This window comes from Cornus florida, unplaced genomic scaffold, assembly GCF_030987335.1.
Source record: "Cornus florida cultivar Cherokee Brave unplaced genomic scaffold, ASM3098733v1 CherokeeBrave_3.0.0_Hap2_Chr06, whole genome shotgun sequence".
In the NCBI taxonomy this organism is placed as follows: Eukaryota; Viridiplantae; Streptophyta; class Magnoliopsida; order Cornales; family Cornaceae; genus Cornus; species Cornus florida.
The window spans coordinates 106569172-106590465 of record NW_026775576.1 but is presented as its reverse complement, the minus strand read 5'-3'; the positions used below and the strand labels follow the sequence as shown (position 1 = coordinate 106590465).

At 37.4% G+C, this 21294-nt stretch overlaps 2 protein-coding genes across 2 annotated transcripts; one reads left to right on the top strand and one right to left on the bottom strand.

Moving 5' to 3' along the window:
* Positions 1-14104: 14104 nt before the first annotated feature.
* On the top strand, positions 14105-18366 carry LOC132314773 (peroxidase-like). Its single transcript, XM_059813594.1, has 5 exons — positions 14105-14274; positions 14774-14969; positions 15652-15872; positions 17639-17808; positions 18104-18366. The coding sequence occupies exons 1-5, from the start codon at positions 14105-14107 to the stop codon at positions 18364-18366; spliced, it is 1020 nt and encodes a 339-aa protein (XP_059669577.1).
* A 1052-nt stretch (positions 18367-19418) lies between these two features.
* On the bottom strand, positions 19419-20690 carry LOC132314772 (F-box protein At2g17036-like). The gene has a single exon (XM_059813593.1). The coding sequence runs from the start codon at positions 20688-20690 to the stop codon at positions 19419-19421; it is 1272 nt and encodes a 423-aa protein (XP_059669576.1).
* Positions 20691-21294: the final 604 nt, after the last annotated feature.

Sequence of the window (21294 nt, the reverse complement as noted above, 5' to 3'; positions counted from 1 at the left end):
GGTTCAAGAACCTAACGAGAGGCTCAGTGGATAGTTTTTGGAGTTTGTGCGATAAGTTCATAAGCCAGTATTACGGGAACAAACGTTCGGCGAAAGACATTTCAAGTCTGTTTATAACGAAACAGCACAACGATGAACGTCTCCAAGCTTTCCTCACCAGATTCAACCTCGTCAAGAGCATGGTGATAGAATGTCATCCATCCACGGCAATTCAAGCATTCAACCTAGTAATGAACTGAGGGACACCATTCCACACGAGTCTAGTGGTGAATACACAGAACACTATGGACGAGTTGAACGAGAGAGCTAACGATGTTGTGCCCTTGGAAGAAGAAGAAGCAGCTAATGCCAGAAAGACGTCTATGATCTCAATAGAAGAGAAGTCCAAAACAAAGATCCGACAAAAAGAAGTTGCACCACAACGTCAAACCTCCTGGAAGGCGGAAAAGAGGCTAAGGGAGTAGGAGTCAATCATTCCACTCAAGGTCACCTTAGCGAGATTGTACCAAGAAAACAAAATTAAGTTTCGCTCTCCCCTACCAATTAGATAACCTCTCGAACAGAGAGATTAATCCAAACACTGTGCTTTCCATAGTGATTTTGGTTAATGAATGCAGGAACTTAAAGAGGCAAGTGGAGATGCTGATAGCAAGGGGGGAGTTCGCAGGATACGTCCAAGGGCTGGCAGTGGAGCAGAACCTACCGGCTGAATAAGTGAAAACAAATTAGAAGCCAAGTTACCATAACGACCAGCCCATTCAGATTATAAATACATGGCTGACCTGAACAGACCGAAGAGTCGGAAGAGTTATTCCGAACGCATCTCCGTCAAGCATAGATGAAGAGAAGAATAGGTAGTATAAATGCTCTGCACCAACAGAACACATTAACACAAATAAAGTTTGACAGAACAGATTTGCTGCGAGTTCATATTCCTCATGAAGATCCTTTGGTCGTCAGCTTGACGGTGGCAGAGTGCTTAGTACAAGGGTACTAATTGATCCAGGGAGCAGTGCGAATGTCCTGCTAAAAATAATGTTCGACCAGCTTGAGATCAACCCAGAAAAGCTCAAACCCACTGAAAATCCCTTGTTGGGATTCGATGGGAAGCAGGTGGAATCGATCGGTATGGTAGAATTGTTGGTTCGAGCTGCTGAGAAAGAACTGATTGAAAGCTTTGTGGTAGTCGAGATCCATCGGTCTTACAATCTTTTAATGGGGAAAGGGCGGATTCATAGGGTCCAGGGTGTCACATTGACCCTGCACCAGGTAATGAGATGCTTGAGCCCAGATGGGAATAAGGTGATTAATATCCATGGGGACCAGGTCGCAGCTAAAGAATGCTACTCTGTAACTTTGAAAGCCGCTGGGAAAGGAAAAGCTCACATCCGTTCTCCTAACCCAAGATAGCAATTACAGGAGCCTTCACCCACCAAGAATGGGGAGGAGGAGCCCTCGGTCCTGACCGAGAAACCTCTCATTGATATGCAAATCGATCATCTAAGGCAAGACCGAACCACAAAAATAGGGTCATGTAATACCCCTAATTTCACAAGGATAGTCCTTGTATTTATTTTATTTTTTAAGTTTCAATTTTTAATTTTTTAAGTGTATTTGTGTTTGTTTCATTGATTTAATTGTAGTTGTTTTTATTTAATGGTTTTAATTATTGCTTTAATTGTATTGATTACTGATTATTTAATTGTTTTTGTTTTAATTAGTTGTTTTAATTATTGATTAATGGTATGCATGTATTTATTTCAATTTAGTTAGTTTTCAAGTGACTGTTATATAGTTCCATTAGGTATACACAGTTCATAAGTAGCCGACATTTATTTAACCTAGCTTTCTCTATAGGCCGTGTAAATCCAATTAGGGTTGAGAGAGCCTAGGATTAATGTGGCTTATAAATACTCACCTAGGATGTCTGCCTAGGGTTTTAGAGATATACTACGACATAGTAAGGCTGAGAGAAGTTTTGGAGACTGCTGGGAAAGAACAGAGAGCAAACAGAGGATTTGCCGGAAAATTGAGACGAACGTCGGTGTAAGGCAAGTTCTATCCTTACTCTCTCCCTTAGGCTTCGTGTTCTTTGCATTCTTAAACAGTTTTGGGATTAATTTAATCAATTAAAAACATTCTCTGTTCGTGCTTAAACTGAAACTTATCAGTATGTTTTTATGCTTTGTAAAACTGTTAAAAACATAATGTTTGCTTGCATAAATCTCTGTTTAAAGCCATGTTTGTAATGTTAACTGGACTTAAGCATGGATTGGGAATGTACTGGGATTAGGTTGCAGCCTCTGGAAGTCATGGCGTGAGGTAGCAGAGGCATAAAACGGAGACAGAAGGCGAAGAGACAAGGCAGAGAGGGGGAGAGCCGGCTCTCCTTCGGAGAGAGTGTTGATGGGAGGCGGCTCCCAAAGATATGGGAGCCGACTCCAAGGGCAAAGAGTCGGCTCCACACTTGTTTGGAGCAGGCTCTTGCTCCAGTGGTCTGCTATTTTGATTTTTCGTATGTTTTCCATCAAACAATGAATGGGTTTGAATTTTCTGGGATGTTCATGGATTGTAAGTGGAGATTTAGATGAGTTCTCTAGTTGTATTAGAACTTCAGAGGATGTAGGATGAATATTAAATCACTTAGGATTGCTAGGTGGAACATAAATCAGTTTCTAGCAAGTTATGCAAACTGTTGTGACTGCAGGTGGTTCAAATTGTTTAAGTTGTTCTATGAACTGTCTGTGAATGGTTATTAAATATTAATCATGGATTTATGGTATAAACTAAGCATGTATATATACATACTGTAATTCTGTCTTGATGCTTGCATTAATACTGTTAGTATCAACTGTTGGAGGAATAGACTTTGTTGATGTTTACTCTAAATGACTGTAATATCAGCTGCTGAGTGTTGAATGATAATTTGAAATAATCCTATCATTATATCAGATTTTATGAAACAACCTAAACTGAGTAGGCTTGTATATATACGGTGACTATGTTTTTTGATGCTTACATTATGACTGTTAGTATTAGTGTTGGATATAAAACTAAACATGTTTATGTATATAACTGATTTTGTTGATTGATGCTTACACTATGCCTATTAGTATCAGTGATGGAGATATGGATTTAGCTGATGCTTACTTTTATTGTTGATATTATCAACTGCTGGATGATTGGATAGTATACACCGGTATGGGACGGTGGTATACTAGGGACGGTTTGGTTTCAAAATACCAAAACCTACCTATTCTGGATTAAGAATTGGATTAACTAAAAGTTAAGTCTATTGATTGTAGTGTCATGGCAACGACTAGTTCAGCGGCACTACTAGGATACAGGATGGATTTTAAATATATTGTTATGGTACCTTGATATGAGCTTGAGTTTCAGGATCGATGGTTAGGGAGCGTATATGCATTAGGATGTATTGCTGGATACGATGGTTGGAGGTGTACCCTGTTTAGGTTTAGGTACACATGCCCACTTCATGTACGTTTTAGCATGTTACCTCTATTCAGGTTAAGACCGGCCTGTAGTCCAGTGATAGTCCTTTAGTATGACTAGAGATATATTTACGGACTATTAGCTATTGTTTAATTGTTTAGGATGTACATGCGTATCCGGCCTCTGTTTAGATTGTAGTAGTATAGAACTTGCGCGTGGGCCTGACCCACTTCTATTTTTCAGGTACATGACAGTTCCAAACTTAGACGTATTCATGCTGAGCAAAGGTTTCTACTCACTCTACCGACTACGTAGGATTTCTCTCCATAGTTTTTATCAGGATGTACTTTCAGTTGTTTTAATTCAGTTTGGATTTTTATTAGGGGTCCACTAGGGATGGATTCCCGAGTTGGTAAACTTATGGAGTTTTGGATTGTCAGATTTTCAGTATTTAATTTTTAAAGGATTTATATTTAGTTTCTTTCAGCTTAAATTTTATTTCTTAATTCAATTTGTATTCTGTGTTCATTAAAGTATTAATTGTTTGCTATTCCCTCGGGTTTAGGCCTGGGCCTGATCAACCCGTGTCTCGGATCCGAGGGGTATCACAGGTCAGGGCTTGTAGAGGAAGAAAAGCGCCAATTTGTCGATTTCTTGTCTCAAAATGCAGATGTGTTCGCTTAGAGCCATTTGGACATGCCGGGGATCGATCCTTCTATCTCTTGTCATTCCCTCAACGTAGACCCGAAAGCCAAGCCAATAAGGCAAAAGCAGAGGAAATTCGCCCCAAAGCACAACCAAATCATTGCTGATGAAGTTGACAGGTTGTTGGAAGCAGAGTTCATTGGAGAGGTTCAATATCCATCCTGGCTCTCGAACGTGGTTATGGTACAAAAGAAGAATAGGAAATGGAGAGTTTGCATTGACTTCACCAACCTGAACAAAGTCTGTCCGAATGACAGTTTTCCATTACCAAAGATTGATCAAATGGTGGATGCCACGACTGGGTATTAACGGTTAACCTTTCTGGATGTTTACTCAAGCTACAATCAAATCCCAATGGATCCGAACGATGAGGAAAAGACTTATTTTGCTACTGAATGAGGGAATCTATTACCATAAGGTCATGCCGTTCGGATTAAAGAATACCGGGCCCACTTACTAAAGGCTGGTCAGTAAGATTTTCAAAAGTCAGAAGGGAAAGACCGTAGAGGCCTATATTAATGACATGGTAGTAAAGAGCAGGAAGAAGGACCAACATTTGCAACATTTACAAGATGTGTTCGGAGTGTTGAAAAGGTACAGTATGAAGTTGAACCCGACCAAGTGCTCGTTCGGTGTAGGTTCCGGGCAATTCTTAGGGCACGTGGTCAACAACAGAGGGATTGAAGTCAACCCAGCCCAGCCCAAATGGAAGCTCTGCTCAAAAATGCAGAGCCAAGTACAGTCAAGGAGGTTTAAACTCTTACCGGATGAATAGCAGCACTGAGGCGATTCATTTCTAAGCTATCAGACAGTTGCAAGCCACTCTTCGACATAATGACCGAGCCAGAAAGAAGGTATTCGAAGGCCGAACGAGTGATCCTATCATTGGTGAATGCAAAGAGGAAACTCCGGCACTATTTTGAGTCCCATCTTATAATCATTCTGACCACCTTTCCTATAAGGGTGATCTTGTATAAGCCTGATCTGTCAGGAAGAATGACAAAGTGGGCCATAGAGTTGAGCTCATTTGACATAACATATGAACCCACAACGGCAATTAAAGGGCAAGCGGTGACAGATTTCCTGCTGGAGTGTGACATAGAAGACCCCAAGAAAAATAACGGAGAATCTTCATAGAAGCTTTTCGTTGATGGCTCTTCGAATCAAATGGGGGCAGGAAATGGGGTCAAACTACAGATGCTGGAAGGCACCTCGCTAAGTCAAGCGCTCAGACTTGAGTTCAGAGCAACCAATAATAAAGCAGAATATGAAGCATTGTTGGCTGGACTGAAGTTGGTTAAAGAGCTAAAGGTTAAAAGCCTAATCGCTTTTAGTGATTCGCAATTGATTGTTCGACAAGTGACTGGGGAATACGGAACCAAGGATGAAACAATGGAGGCATATCGTTCCGCCATTATGCAAGAGGCAAAAGACTTTGATAAAATTGAGTTCATCCAATTACCGAGAGAACGTAACGAGGATGCCTATCGGTTAGCATGCAGTGCGTCAAGTTCTAAAAAAACACTGACAAGGGTGATTTCGGTTAGTGTGTTGTCTCAGCCGTCTATCTTCGAAGAACCAGATCGATCCAATCATCACTTTCATACGAGATGGTGTTCTGCCCGAACAAAGAGACGAGGCAAGGAAAATCAGATCAAACTCTGTGAAATATGCTATTGTGAATAACCAGTTGTATAGAAGATCTTTCTCAAGTCTATACTTGAAATGTGTTACCCCTACAGAAGCTAGGCAGATTTTACGAACTATCTATGAGGGTGTGTGTAGGAATCATTCAGGAGGAAGGTCTCTGGCACATAGAGCGATGACACAGGGATATTTTTGGCCGAACATGTCGCAAGATGCAGAAGAATTCTCAATAAGGTGCGATAAGTGCCAAAGGTTTAAGACCGTTGATCCACCAATCACATGAAGACTTGCACGTAATGACCAAACCATAGTTTTTCGCACAGTGGGGGATGGATGTGGTTGGACCTCTGCCAACCGCGAGATCACAAAACAAATACGTTCTGCTGGCAACAAACTATTTTACCAAATGGGTGGAGGCAGAACCGTACCTTAGTGTGACCCAGACTCAAATAAGACGCTTCATTTGGAGTAATATCATTTGTCGTTTCGGTATGCCAAGATTGATTGTTATGGACAATGGGACTAATCTCAACAGTAAGCAAGTAAAGGATTTGCCAGAAGAGTATAGAATCAATCAAAAGTTTGCAGCACTCAGTCATCCGCAGGCAAATGGTCAAGCTGATATCACAAATAGAACAATCTTTACTTGTATTAAGAAGAAGCTTGAAGAAAAAAAAAGGAAATGGTTGGACGAGCTTCCGAACATCCTGTAGGCTTATAGAACAACCCCAAGATGACCGACCAGAGAAAGCCCATTCGCTATGGCGTATGGCACCGAAGCGATAATACCGGTCGAGCACTTAGTTCCAACTGTTCGAAACTTAGCATGGAATCAAGAGCAGAACGATAACATGCTGAAATTTAAACTCGATTTGTTAGAAGAGAAAAGAGATGCAAGCAGTGAGGCTCACATCTTATCAGCTGACACTCATGAATAGTCATAACAAAAAAGTGAAGTATATGGACTTTGCACCTAGTGATCTAGTTCTAAAAAAGAAGGTGGGGATTGTCAAAAAGATGATGTTACCATGGGAAAGCCCATACAGAGTGGCAGAAGCCATAGGAAATGGAGCATACGTTTTAGAGACTATAGCTGGAAGGTTGGTTAACAAACCATATAATGCCATATCTCTAAAAAGGTACTACCAGTAGAAGACGAATTCCATTCTGAACAATGTTCATTTTGAGTTACATGATTTTAAATGTATAGAATCTCCAAGACCTATGAAAAAAGTTCATTTTGTTTAAAAAAGTTGATTGGGAAAATTCTTTTAGCAAGATAAGTGACAAATGACACTACGAGTTGAACGCCAAAAACTTACAAAAAAATGAAAAGTGAAGTGGCAAGTGGCATTCTAGCCGAGCGTCAAGCACTTAGCAAGGTAAGTGGCAAATGGCACTACAAGCCGGATGCCAAAAACTTGCACAAAAATGAAAAGTGAAGTGGCAAGTAGCATTCTAGCCAAGCGCCAAGCACTTAGCAAGGTAAGTGGCAAATGGCACTACGAGCCGAATGCCAAAAACTTGTACAAAAATGAAAAGTGGAGTGGCAAGTGGCATTTTAACCGAGCGCCAAGCACTTAGCAAGGTAAGTGGCAAATGGCACTACGAGCCGAACGCCAAAAACTTGCACAAAAATGAAAAGTGGAGTGGCAAGTGGCATTCTAGCCGAGCGCCAAGCACTTAGCAAGGTAAATGGTAAATGGCACTTCGAGCTGAACGCCAAAAATTTGCACAAAAATGAAACCAACCGATGGAATGCTATCATGAATGAACACCAAATGCATGCATAAAGGGAAAAGCAACAAGATGGTGTTAAAAGTTGGAATGAAGTCGACCAAAAATCGTTTATTTTATTCAATTCATAACAAGTTCATAATTATAAGAATGAAGTATCCTGATAAAATGATTACAGTACAAGAAATTAGAACATTTGCAGGGTCCTAACTAGCCTTATCTGCTCCCTCGATCTCTTTACCATGCTCAACATTCCCCTCACCATCATTAACTACCCCATCTCCTCGGGGAGGAGAGTCAAGCTAGATAATCACTTCATTTTGTTGAGTTCTACTCTCAGCAACGGTAACAGGGGGAATCATAGTGGATAGAGGAGGAACATCTAGAGGTTGATTGGATGACAGGATAGGAATGACCCCAGAAAATACAATCTCTTTGTACTCTTCAAAGATACACTCGGCAGGATTGGGGGCCGGATTAGAATAGACTCCAGGAGGACTGATCTTCAGTTCGGTGTCAACATCATCCGGGCCGGCATAGGTACTGGTTTGACCTTCAGGAGGAGAACGGTCAGTGTAATCGTCTTTGTATCCTTCCGCATACCTAAGGGCCCCAATCCAAGAGAGACGAACATGGAGAGCCTCATTCCACCATCAACCCTACCAATAACGCCGAGCAAGGCATCACATTCATCCAAGGCTCTCTTCTTAAGAGCCAGTCACATTGCCCGTTCGTCATCCAGCGAACGCTAAATATTTTCTGTTTCAGCCCTCAATGTTTCCCACTCTGTGATACCCCTCGATTCTAGAGCCACGGGTGATCAAGTCCGAGCACAGAATACAAGGGATATCAAACAATTAATATTTAAGCAAGCATTGGAATACAAGATGAATTAAGAATAAATAAATAAGCTGAAAAGAAAACTAAATAAATAATCCTCAAATAAAAATAATTAAAAATCCAATAATAAAATCCCCCAATCCTCTGATACCAGTGACTAATTAAACTACAATTCGGGAATCCATATTGTGGACCCCTAATAATATTCTAACTGAAATAAAACTAATAATTAAACCATAAAGAAGAGTCCTACGTAGAGTCGGAAGAGTGAATGACTGTCTCTGCTTGGCACGAATAATCTCTAAGACTGGAACTGACGAACACCTGAAAAATAATGGTGGGTCAGGCACACATACAAGTTCTAATCTACTACATCCCAAACAGAGACCCGATACACGTACGCATCCTAATTAATTCAACAATATCTAAATAGTCCATATATAGATATATACACACTAAAGGAACCTCACTAGACTATAGAGTTGTCTCAACTTGAATAGTAACCAACATGCAAAACGCACATATAGTGGGCATGAGTACCTAGGCCTACCAGGGTACACAACTACACTATATCTAGCTACACATCCCTGGCAATATACGCACCCTAACCACTGATCCTGAGACTCAAGCTCATATCATGGCGTATAATTATATATTTAAAATCCGTCCTATCCAACCATCAAAATAAACTATCCAATTATTATTTAATAAAAATATGTCATCCAACTATTCCGTTGACCTGACATGAATAAGTAGAACTTAACACTATGATTAATCCGTTCCCTTATTGAAAATAGGTAGGACTTAACTCGTAAGTTAATCCGTCCCTAATATGCCCCCATCCCATAATGGTGCCACCATGGTATCAATCATATACGTCGTAAATAAATATTTAATGAATCTATTTACATTAAATCATGAAATCCACTTCTTAATGAATCTATTTATAAATATTCGATATTGATCCATCAACTAAAAATCACAATATTAGTTTGATATCTCAGCATTTAATCAGACTAACATTTAAAAATATTTTATGCCAAAAACATCTAAACAAAACAAAATGAAAAGAAGACATACATAGAATAATTTTAAAAAAAATAATTTACTTAATTACTCAATCCAATCCCATAAAAACATTTATTTTCTTTTTCCCTTTCCTCGTTCAGTGTGCATGCTTTATGAGAAACCTAAATTACCAATGTCATTATATATCAACCTAATTCTTCATTACAGAAATTCTCACTGACCTTGTTCGGCGTGCCGATTAAAAACAAAAAAACCAAATATTCCATCACAGCACAATTTGATTCATATATGCTAGAAGTTTATGTTTTATATTTATATTCCGTAAAGCAATTATCAATTTATTATTGACCTCCTCGTTCGGCGTGCCTACATATAAAAAGTAAATCTCTAATTTTCCTCACAGGACAAACGGATTCACGCTAAGAAAATTTTATGTAAAAAAAAATAAATAAATAAAGAATTAGTCACCAACAATGCGTCCAGTACAGCGCCACCAACGGTGCCCAATTTATGTTAAAGATCCTATCAACCAATCTATGTTCTAGAATTGTCCCAATTATAATTACACAATATATAAACACGCCTTGAACATCATAATTACAATCTGTGCATCAATTTATTACAATATAAAAATTCATCACAGATCCATTATAAAAACACATGAACTGAAAATTTTAAATTAATTCATGTAATTAGATCCAATTAATTTATTTACAAAACCTAGAATTAATCTAGCATGCATAGAGTATGAATCAAAGGAGAAGAGAAGAGTTTAGAACTTGCCTTTAGGGATTTGATAAAAACCCTAGCCTCCTTCTTCCTTTTTCTCTTCCTTCCTCTTCCTTCTTTCTCTCTCTAAAATATAGTACGTGATATATTTTCTAACCTCTTTTACAACCCTATAGGTATATATTTATAGGCAACTAAAATAACCCTAATTCTTTTCCCAATCCAAAACAAACTAAAATAAAATAAAAATAAAATAAAATAAAATTTAAATACTAAAAAAAAAATAACCTAAATATATGTTACGTATAATCTATGTGTGATCCTTTTTATATGTAATATATAAATATATATTAGATTATTTCTAAAAGACTTTCCTTATATGTATATATATTTATTTATTTATTAAATATACATATACATGGGTAATTATCCGTACCCATTAAATCCCTTATCTAAGTAGTCCATGGAGCCCAATTGGTTGGTCCATTACTACTATTGATATCCAATTCCTTAAAAATATAAAATAAAAAAATAAAAAATAAAAAATAAAAAAAATAAAACAATTAAATCAATTAACACATTTAACAAATAATTAAATCAATTAAACAAGTAAACAATTAGCCAAGAAATCAACTAAATAATTAAATGCAATTAAAATAAATTTTTTAAAAAAATAACGTTGAAAAAAATACCGAGACTATCCTTTTAAAATCAGGGGTATTACACACTCGGTCTGCATAATGTTCTTCTCTATTTGAAGAGCGTTTCTCTCATCCTGAAGGGAGTCTATTTCTTTCTTTAGAATGTCCCTTTCCTTCTTAACATTATGCAGCTACACCATTAGTTAAGCGTTTTTGGTGCTCATGATCTTATTTTCTTTGTTGGCCGATTCGAGTGCACCAGCAAGTTTACGCACCCGAGCATTGGATGACTCGACATGTTTTTGCATCGTCATCATTCTGAACAGAGTCTACAAACAGATGCACGAATACTAATTAAACCGAACGTATATCCAAAGAAGTCGGAGTATAAAGGCTTTCTTGATCTTACCAAATGAGGGATGAAAATTACCTCCATAGCGGCCAAGGGAAAGCTGCTGAATGTTTCCTTCTGGGTCAACGCTTTAGCCACCTCAATGTCTTTGGGGGACCACAGATGCATGCAGTAGGCCAGGGCAGTCTGGCCCTCTTTGAACCTAGTGTCGTTAGAATTGACAACCAATCCATCGACTCGGATGAATCTTGAAGTCCACGAAATTACTTCAGAAAGAGAAGCGAAAGCTTCACCAGTTCCAGGGGCAGTAGTTGACCTGTTTTGGGAAGTTGTGGGTGCACCCACCCCAGAGGCTAGAACCCTTCTTGACAGATGAATGTCATCAGGGTCGGGTTCACTGTCAGGCTGGGGTCTTTTCCCCCCGCTCTTTATCCGGAGTAGACATAGGGGCGCTGGAGGGGTTACTTGCCCTTGGAGTATTGTTCGGATTAATAGGTGGAGCATTGACGTTAGGGTTGATGGCAGGTACAACGTTTGGAATGGTATTAGAAGTGGTGGCAGAAGTAGATGCCGAAGCTGGAGAGGAAGTTGGGGCAAGAACAGTGACGTTCCTAGGAGGATTTCTTCTTCTGCTGAAAGAAGGGATCTGGATCTAATCCATGAGAGCACCCAAGAGAGATATGTCGCTAAGATTCTCGGACACAAGGAGTTCCGAACAGGAAGGAACGTTGTTCAGAACGTATTCCTTCAGGTGGTTGATCCTATCCCTGCAAATGATGTAACTCAATTCATTATGAGGAATACCCAGAGAATCGCAAAGAAAGTACGAGGAATGCAAACTTCACAAAGGCAGTTACTCTTATGGGTTTTATATCTTTTGTATGAAGAGACGGAGCATTCACCAAAGGCACTTGGATTGGATAGTCCCTAGCAGCCGGAGCAAACCAAGCTCCTTTAACCCCAACTATATATGTTTTTCTTCCACCCTTTCTCGGATCAAGTTTGTCCGTACAGATGGATCATTTTTCAATGGGATAAAAATGGTAATACATGTCATCTAACCTGATCTTACTGGCCTGTAGGAAAAAAGAAGATCTATAATATCGAGATCTAAACCCTTGTCACGGTTCAGAAGCAAGAGAATGGACAAAACCCTAAGAAAATTGGGGTTTACTTGAAGAGGGGAAAGCTTTTTTTTGTTAAAGACATAACAGAAAAAAGGGTGCAAATTAAAGGAAATCTGATAACATTCAGGTAAAGGAGGGAGAACAAGATCTCACCAGGAAGAAGACCTACACTAGTTTTAGTGTTCACATTATTAGGGCATTCCCTAATAAGAAAATTGCTAGGAAGATGAAGTTTCATGTGAAGAATGTCTAAGTCAAAAGTCATGGTGAAAACGAACGGGATCCTCAAAGAAATGTGTAAATCTTTTAGAAGGTAAAGAAAAGCAAGACTGACCTCAACGGGATTGAAGATTGCAAAAGATGCTGCGAGATAGCTGAGAAGGGAGGACCTTTTATAATAATTCGCCGAGGAGGATTGGACTTGTCTAAAAGAAACGAGCAATGAATTGATTGATAAGAGGTGTGACAGAGACAATAAAGAAAGTTGTGAGTATGGAATGGGGGATTTATAAAGAGAGGGTGGACCCAGTAACCGAGACGTCAGGAAAGTAAAGAGATTTCAAATTTTAAAATATCGACTTCTGAACCGACCACTCACCTCCCCACGTTATCATCTCAAGCCGTCAAGTCATGATTAGAGTCACCCTAATAAATTAGGGAGAGATTATGGGGGTAGGTGAAAATGTTGAAAACAGCCCGAGTCGAGTGCGATCCAGATCACCAGAAGCGAGTCGGGAAAATGGTAGTGGTCCGAACTAGGTCTTAACAAGTTAGGCCCAAGAATGGAGGATTATGATGGAGGCCCGTTCAAAAGAATCGGGCCCATGACCAAGAGGAGCCTAGTAGTAAGCCCAGCACAAGGAGTTAGTTACGAAGTTTCTAGAAGATTTGTAACAATCTATAAATAGGCTAAAAATAGAGGGAAAAGGGGGTTGAAAAATTCTTAAAGTGTAAAGTTACTCTGTCAAAATAGAGAGAAATTTCTTGCATCTTCTATATGTATATATAAAGAGAGATGGATCATACTTATTATTTATGGAAAATTATTATAAAGCTCTCATTATTGTTCAAATAATACTATACCATGCTACTCCGTATTATTTAAAATTATTTAAAAATAATTTTAATATTTATTTAAAATAAATATTAAAATTCAATAAAGTTAAGAAATATGAATTTTAATATTTATTTTAAATTATTATTCATATCTTAAAGTTAAGAATTATTTAAATAAAAAATCGTAATCTCTTTCAAAATTTAATCGCTTTTAAAATAAATATTAATCTTTTAAAATAAATAGTTGTTGCTTGAAATATGAATTTTAATATTTATTTTAAACTATAATTCAGATCTTAAAGTTAAGAATTATTTAAATAAAAAATCGTAACTCTTTAAATTTTAATCTCTTTTAAAATTTTGTTTCGTACTAATAAATGTACAAAAAGACAAGTTACTATAAAATAAGATTAAACAAGTTACTATAATTTTTTTTTTTTTTATCATTTTTATAAAATAAGATTAAAAATTCTTTTACTAATAATAAAAAGTAACTTCGTATTTATTATTTAGCACTGTATATGAATTAGTGCCGAAAATTAATACTACTGGAATATATAATATGATATTAGTGGTAGATGTGCAATCGATTAAAATTATACAAACAATGGTAAAGTGAATTTATATACTAGTAATTACTTACGATTGGCGGTTAAAAATATTGGAAAAGGGCCTCTCTCTCTTTCTCTCTCTCTCTCTCTCTCTCTCTCTCTTCTTCGCTCCCATTTCCCGCTTTTGTTCTCTCTCCGACCTCCTCCGCTCAGTTTCTTCAACCTTCCGCATCGAACATGACGATGATGAGCAAATGGGTCTTTCTGGCACTTATAGTCTCCGTCGTCATCTCTATGAGAAACCCCAAAGGTGAAACAAAACCCTCTGCTTCACCATCTTCCTCAATGGATTCTTGGATTTCTATAGATTTTCTTTCTGGTATCGAAGGAGGTGCCCTCAATCTCGAGTACGAATTCTACCGAGAATCATCAAGTCTACCATGATTCGGATAGCCTTCGAGCACAGGAACGCCCCAGCGCAACTACTACGCCTCTTGTTCCACGATTGCTTCATTGAGGTTTGATGTTAATTTCATGTTTATCTTCTTATTTTTTAGCTTTATTTCAATTGGGTTTTACCATTTTTTATCTGGGCTTTGAGGTGGCTTTTTGCCCTTTCTTAAATTGTTCTTTTGTTTATATATTTTATTTCTTATCTCTAACATTATTCATCTGGGAATTGAGTTTTTTCTTCTTGGTTTGTATATATTATTTCTTTGAAATGTGTTCCCGCACCATTAATTATTTGTACATTTAGTTGTTATTGTTCTTAGGTTTTGATGAATTCCTTTACATTGAGTATTGAGTTGTTCTTGATTGTGTATATTATTGTGAGTTTTGTTCTTTATTGTCATCTGGTATTGATTTAATTGTTCTTAATTTTGTGGTCTTTATTTACGTTCTCAGTTGTGATACTTCAGTTCTATTAGAAGACATCAATGGGAATAAAAATCACTTGATAGAAAAGAATGCAATTCCGAACATGACGTTCAAGGGATTTAATTGTGTAAATATCATCAAAGAGGAGCTGGAAAAAGTTTGCCCCGGGGTGGTTTCTTGTGCTGACATTCTTGTTCTTGCTACTAGAGATGGTGTTCTTATGGTTACCCTTAATCTTTTCTTTTTTCTTCTTTATTTCCTTTTTATGACCATCTTATTCATTTATGGGATTCTTTAGAGTATATAACCACTTTTGAAATGATGTAAAATTGTATCATTGACATGATGAATCACATTTTTTTTATGCTAAAATATTTTAGGGTTAAATGCAAAAAACCCCTCTGAACTATTGGGGTTTTGCAAGAAACTCCCTGAACTACAAAAAACTCCCCTAAACTATTGTTTTGTTGCAATTCAACCCATCAGGTTACCGGAAAAGGCAAAAGACAATTCCGCCCTTACTATGACCTAGGATAGTGCTACACTAGTAGCCAAACAAAGTACTGGGATATATTATACATATATATGGTATATCATATATGCCTCTGCAAACCCAGAAGGGGAAAGTACTGCAGCCACGGGGACGACGAAGAGGATCGGCCGGAGGAACGGCGGTGAGCTCGGCTGGTTCATCTCTTCATTCGCGAATTGGTGGGTCGCTTCAGCTCTCCGATGCAAGTCATCTAAAACTTGGGGTAGCCGGAGTTAATCGCTGAAGGTTCTGGGTCTGTCTCAAACGCAATCTTGCGGTTCCCTGTTGAAGCTTTTCCGATAAAGGTCGTTGAAGCTTTTCTGATAAAGGTCGCTGAAGCTTTTCTGATTGATTGAATGTTGATGCTCTTCAGGTTTGGTCGCCGTCTATATGGAGGTATCAGTTGGGTCTTCAATGGAACTCTAGTTCAGTTCATACAACTTCGATTCGGAGCTCGCCGGCTTCAATGGACGCTGCTGCTGCTCGGAGCTCGCTGGAATGGATAGGTCGTTGTAACTCTGCACATGTCTTCATCTTCGGTTGGGCCGGTGATACTCAGAGCTTCCCACCGATGGCCATAGAGTTTGAAGCCGGGTATGGAAAAATCAATATCTGGCAGTGGTTTGTTTATTGGAGGCTTGGAGCTGTTGCAATCTGATATGGGTATGATTGTGGGTGTAGGAACAAAACAAACCCAGTACAAATTATTAAAAAAAATAAGAAAATAAATAAATTTAAACAAACCTCTGCAACTTTGTTGTTTTAAACAAACCCAGTACATATTGTTAGAAAGATTTCAAAAAATTTAACTTTTTAAGTATTTGATTGGACTGGTATAGACCATTTAATTGATCAGCAGATTCATCACAATAGAAAAAAAATTTGTAAGCTTTAATGGAGAAGTTGAATTGGTTTTAATACACCATTAGAATTTATATATATATAATATCAATGAACTGTAACCCAACAGCTAATTGGAACTTTGATCCTTTAGATGATATGGAGGTCAATTTGACTCAAATCATGTAGTGTAAAAACACAATGTTGATGAGTCCTTGTAAACCCAGTTCTCAAATTGAGGGCTCTCTTGTTTCCTCCTTAAATTCGTAGTGCAGGCATCACAGGGAAAGAAACTTACTACCATCTTGCAGTTGGGTTTGATGAAGAAGATAAACAGTGTTTGTAATTCTCTCTCTCTACATGTAATATATATAAAGTGATGAGGGTGTGTTTGGGTAATTGTGTGTAACAGTACACTAAGAGTGTGTTTGGGTGTAATGTTCATAATAAGGGTAATATAGTCTTTTATGCTCATAAGGGCATTATGGCCATTAGGTATATATTGTGTGATCACGTGACTGCATGTGATGGTTTTAACGGCGAAATTCAACCGGCCGGTCGCCGGATGGAGTTATCTGCAACAAAAATTATAGTTCAGGGGGTTTTTTGAAAATTTTGAAGTTCAGGGGGTTTATTGCTGATTGGCTAATAATTCAGGGGGGTTTTTTGCATTTAACCCTATATTTTATCAACACCATACCATGAACACCTATGGAATATTGGAGTGTTGCAAATATTATTGATAAGCCCTTACACTGCAACTTTGGTTCAGATATCTTGCATGACTGAGCAAGTGCCCTTTGAATGGAAAATCCATCAACAAGTTCATCAGTACAAATTCTACCTAATTAATTGCATATATATATATATATATATTTGACATATTAACTTGTATTATGTATGATGATCTAGCTAGTATTCTAGTTTATATATACTTTGGCTGAGGCTTTGAGCCGAACTTTGTCTTGTACAAGTGAGTCAAGTTCAGCAGCTTCATATCCTGGTTTCACATATATCACCTGCAAAACAAACAATGTTAGTTCTTCTCTCTCTGCCCGTGTTTGTGTGTGTGAGAGAGAGATAGAGAGTTTAGGGACTTAATGATGTATCATCGCCACCGATTTCAGGTAGTTTAGTTGAGCTGTTGTGTCTGCTTAATGGAAGAACCCAAACGTTAAGTCATAGTGGCTTTTGTTTTTGAAGGCTTAGAAATTCCTATTTCTGCTTCATTTGTTCTTTAATGAAGTGTTTTGGTTCCTTTAGAACCATTTCCCATTTTGTAATGGCTAGTATTATTCTAATTGTTCTTTGTAATGTCCATCTAGCTTATCCTAGCCAATATTTTATCTTGATCAATTTTCAGAATATTTTAGTAAAGCTGTTTTACTTGATAAATTCTCTGATTTCGATCTTCCCATTTTCTACTGACTTATCACTGTTATTCGGTGGTTGTTTTTAATTCCTGCTAACTTCCTCTGCTTTCCAGATCATTGATGTGTTTGTTTTCTTGGAAATTGCAGGCGCGCAGGTGGTCTATACTATCCTGTGCTGATGGGCAGAAGAGACAGTGACCGATCATACTTTCAAAGAGCTATGACTGAAATCTCAAAGCCAGACAGCAATATCAATAAAACGCTTTATTTGTTTGGGCTTAGAGGATTCGGTGAAAGGGAAACTGTTGCACTTCTAGGTATCCACTAAAATTTATTGTTTTCACATTCTCAAAATTGTACTCTCTCGAGTAAAATGATTTGAATTTGTTCTTTTGTTTGCTGAAGGATCTCATAATATAGGCAAAATTGGCTGTGACCAAGACTAAACAACTTCTTGGGGACTGGACAGCCAGATCCCCATTGCTGCTGATTTTATTGATGATATGATAACGAACTTTGGAGCTTCACCCATTGGATCAAGGGCTATGAATGAGTGTACTGTGGGGATGGGTTCCTACCTGGAATTGTTATCTGTTATCTCTTCTGGACCAGGCTTTGACTCTCATTACTATCAGAGTTTGCTGAGAGGGAGAGGGCTCCTCCTATTTGCAGACCAGCAGCTTATGGCAAACGAGAAGACAGCCGAAGCTGTAAGAGACTACGCTGCGGATGCAGCATTTTTCAGAATGGATTTTGCCAGGGCTATGGTGAAGTTGTCAAGCCTTGGAGTGCTTACTGGATCTCAAGGACAGGTCCGTCTCAACTGCTTCTTGCCTGTAGTTTCTAGTAAGCAGAACTTGCAAAGTAAACACTAATTTCTTCTCTTCTTATCAGTTTGAATATATATACTCCTTTCTATTGATTGCCATTTAGTACCCGCTTGTGGCTATCCTCATCTACTCATATTGGTCGCCATTTAGTACCCGCTTGTGGATTCTTGATGGATGTTTGGTCAAAGAATATGAGTGTGATTTGAAATGTTGGAATTTGGGGGTTTTATAGTTTTTACCCAAGACTAAGAAGATGAAAAGGTTTTGATGATAAAATTCTTAGTTGGACCAAACAGAAACCATAAAATTGTCCCTAAAGAAATTCAGTGCGACTCCCTGGACTAGTGGAGTATATAAATGTAGCAGGTGGGCTTTCTCATTTACTCAAAAGCTCAAGTTGTTGGGTCGTGTTGCATATTCACTCATTTACACACACTACAACCCCATCCAAATTCGATGTGGAACAAATTTCACTTGTAACATTCTCTAACATTTTTTAGAACTTTCCTTATTTATAATAAAAGGAACTTGACATTAAAAAAAAAAAAAAAAAAAAAAAAAAAAAAAAAATCATTTAAAAAAGAAATTGATAATTAAATGAAATATTGTTGATAGCCGGAACATTCACTACCATTGAGTCGTCTATTTATAGAATTCCTATTTAACCAATATATTTTACTATCCTATTTAGTTTTCTTGCAACAAATTGGCTGAGAATTAATACCTCGGTAGCATATAATACAACTAACTTTTTCAAGAGCGAATATGTGGGTCTTACAAAGTTTTGGATGAAGGAACCGTTAGAGAGCTGAATTGCACTGTATATGATAGTTTAAATCATGAGCTGATAGAGAAAAAGAGACCAGTACTTCCTTGGTCACCAAAAGATAAAAATAAAAAATAAAAATTGAATTCGATTCTGTCATATTTTATGACCATAAAGTGATATAACCAACAGCAAACAATATTTCCTTATAATTCTCACAAACATTATTTTTATACGAGAAAAAAATAGGTTTGTATAAGCACATAAAAATGAAAAACAACTAAACATTTTAGATTTAACCAAAAGATAATAAAAAAAATTAACTTTATAGTCAGTTTCCTAACATGGTTGGCACAATCCAAATTGAGGGTGGCATATCCTTATGTGAAGGATCAAAAGTGTAATGCGTCCCAAAACATTCATTCTCGATGTTGAAGATACCAATGTCACAACGACCAAATGGAGGATGAAAGTTAAGGTCTATATAGTCATCAGTGTAGTATATGGAATTTGGCTGGCAACCCGGCCATTTGGAAGCTGAAACAGAAATTGAATGATTATCTCCCAAAAATAGGGTGTCTCCGTCCAAACTCTTCATTTCAACCCGCTTAGGCCAACCCTGTTCAAGTTGTTCTAAGAGCAACTTGAAAACCTTAAACCCTAAAGTTTCATGCTGACAACTATTTTTATCATCATATTTTATAATCCTTTGCACAAGAAGTAAATCCCCGTTAGATGATTCGACAAGATACGTTCGCTCATTGCGCACATTAGTCTTTGGTGCAATTACCTTCACTTGAGCAGCCATACTCTCCCCATCCCTTCTATTAAGATCAACCATTATGATTCTACTCCAATAATCAACTGCAAAAATATTGCCTTTATAATATATAACATCAAAGATGAGGTTAAATCTCTCTTTATCAATGTAAGTCCAAGCGTCATCTCCTGGATGAATGAATGCCAGTCTTTTATAACCACTATAGATCGCACTAACAATATAGTCATTAGGAGATGAAACAGGGTCAGCAGACAATGTAGCCTTCATAACTTCAAATTCAACTTCAACCTCATCAAGAGTTGTGTCATAATAATCGATTTCGTGTTCACTTTCAACATCATCTTCAACCTCACCAAGAGTTGTGTCATAATAATCGATTTCGGGGTCAAACTCAACATGATCTTCAGCACGGTCAAATTCAGCACGGTCCATAATCGGAGGAAGCTGAATGGTATCACTAGAGAACGGATTGATTAGGGTTATGGCGAATGATTCTTCAACAGTAAACAACCAACCATGTGAAGAACCACAAAACCTCTTTTTGTACGGTATCCGTAATTCGAAATCATATAATTTATTATGACTAATGTTGTAAAGACTACGTCTTTCATTGCTATCTTCAGTAGAGACCATCAAAAATGGAACTTGTCTGCACCATTTATTTTCAAAGAATTTAACCTTGTTCTCCATTGCCATAGATAGCCATGGTTTGCAAACTGCACCAAAGCGAACACAATCGGAAATCGAAACCAATTTGTGCATAATCAAATCCAATAAGTGTTTTGGAAGATAAGCCCAATCTGATCCCTCCAATGAGTACATGTTTATTTCCAGAATCACTGAAAGGTAAACAAATCAAGAACTAAACCATCAGAATAGGTTGGCTAATGTCTACAATAATAAATTATATGCATATAATACGTAACACATACAGCAACTTAAATCTATTGCTATTTGTTTATATAACTAAAAATATATTAATATATCCGAATAAATTAGCATATGAATACATGATAGAATAATTGTAAATTCAGCTAATATAAAATCAAAACAACTCACCTGAACTCTGCAGTTAGCGATCAAAATCAAAGAACAACGAGTAAAGAGAATGTACATGCAGATATAATGCTACTGACCTATATATATATATATATATATATTTATATATATATATATAGATAGTGATAATTCTTTTCCTAATCAGAAAGCAATTTACATTAAAGTTCGTATAATCCTTATAGAAGGAGAATGAGTGGAGGAGTTTCTAAAACGTAGACGTTTTATACAGATTGACAAACTATAAAAACTAAATAAATAAATAAAAGTACACTGCAGTGGTCCAATAAAAGAGTGATAGTTTCTTGAATTAAAAAATAAGAGTAATTTGCACTAACACCTCAAAATTGTCCAAGCGGAAACCATAAAA

Bases quoted from the DNA above. Each gene is read 5' to 3' on its own strand.
- LOC132314773 (XM_059813594.1), top strand. From the start codon at position 14,105: ATGACGATGATGAGCAAATGGGTCTTTCTGGCACTTATAGTCTCCGTC. The intron at 14,970-15,651 runs GTTACCCTTAAT...GATGCTCTTCAG, and splicing joins CTAGAGATGGTGTTCTTATG to GTTTGGTCGCCGTCTATATG. The intron at 17,809-18,103 runs GTATCCACTAAA...CTTCTGGACCAG, and splicing joins GGAAACTGTTGCACTTCTAG to GCTTTGACTCTCATTACTAT.
- LOC132314772 (XM_059813593.1), bottom strand. From the start codon at position 20,690: ATGTACTCATTGGAGGGATCAGATTGGGCTTATCTTCCAAAACACTTA.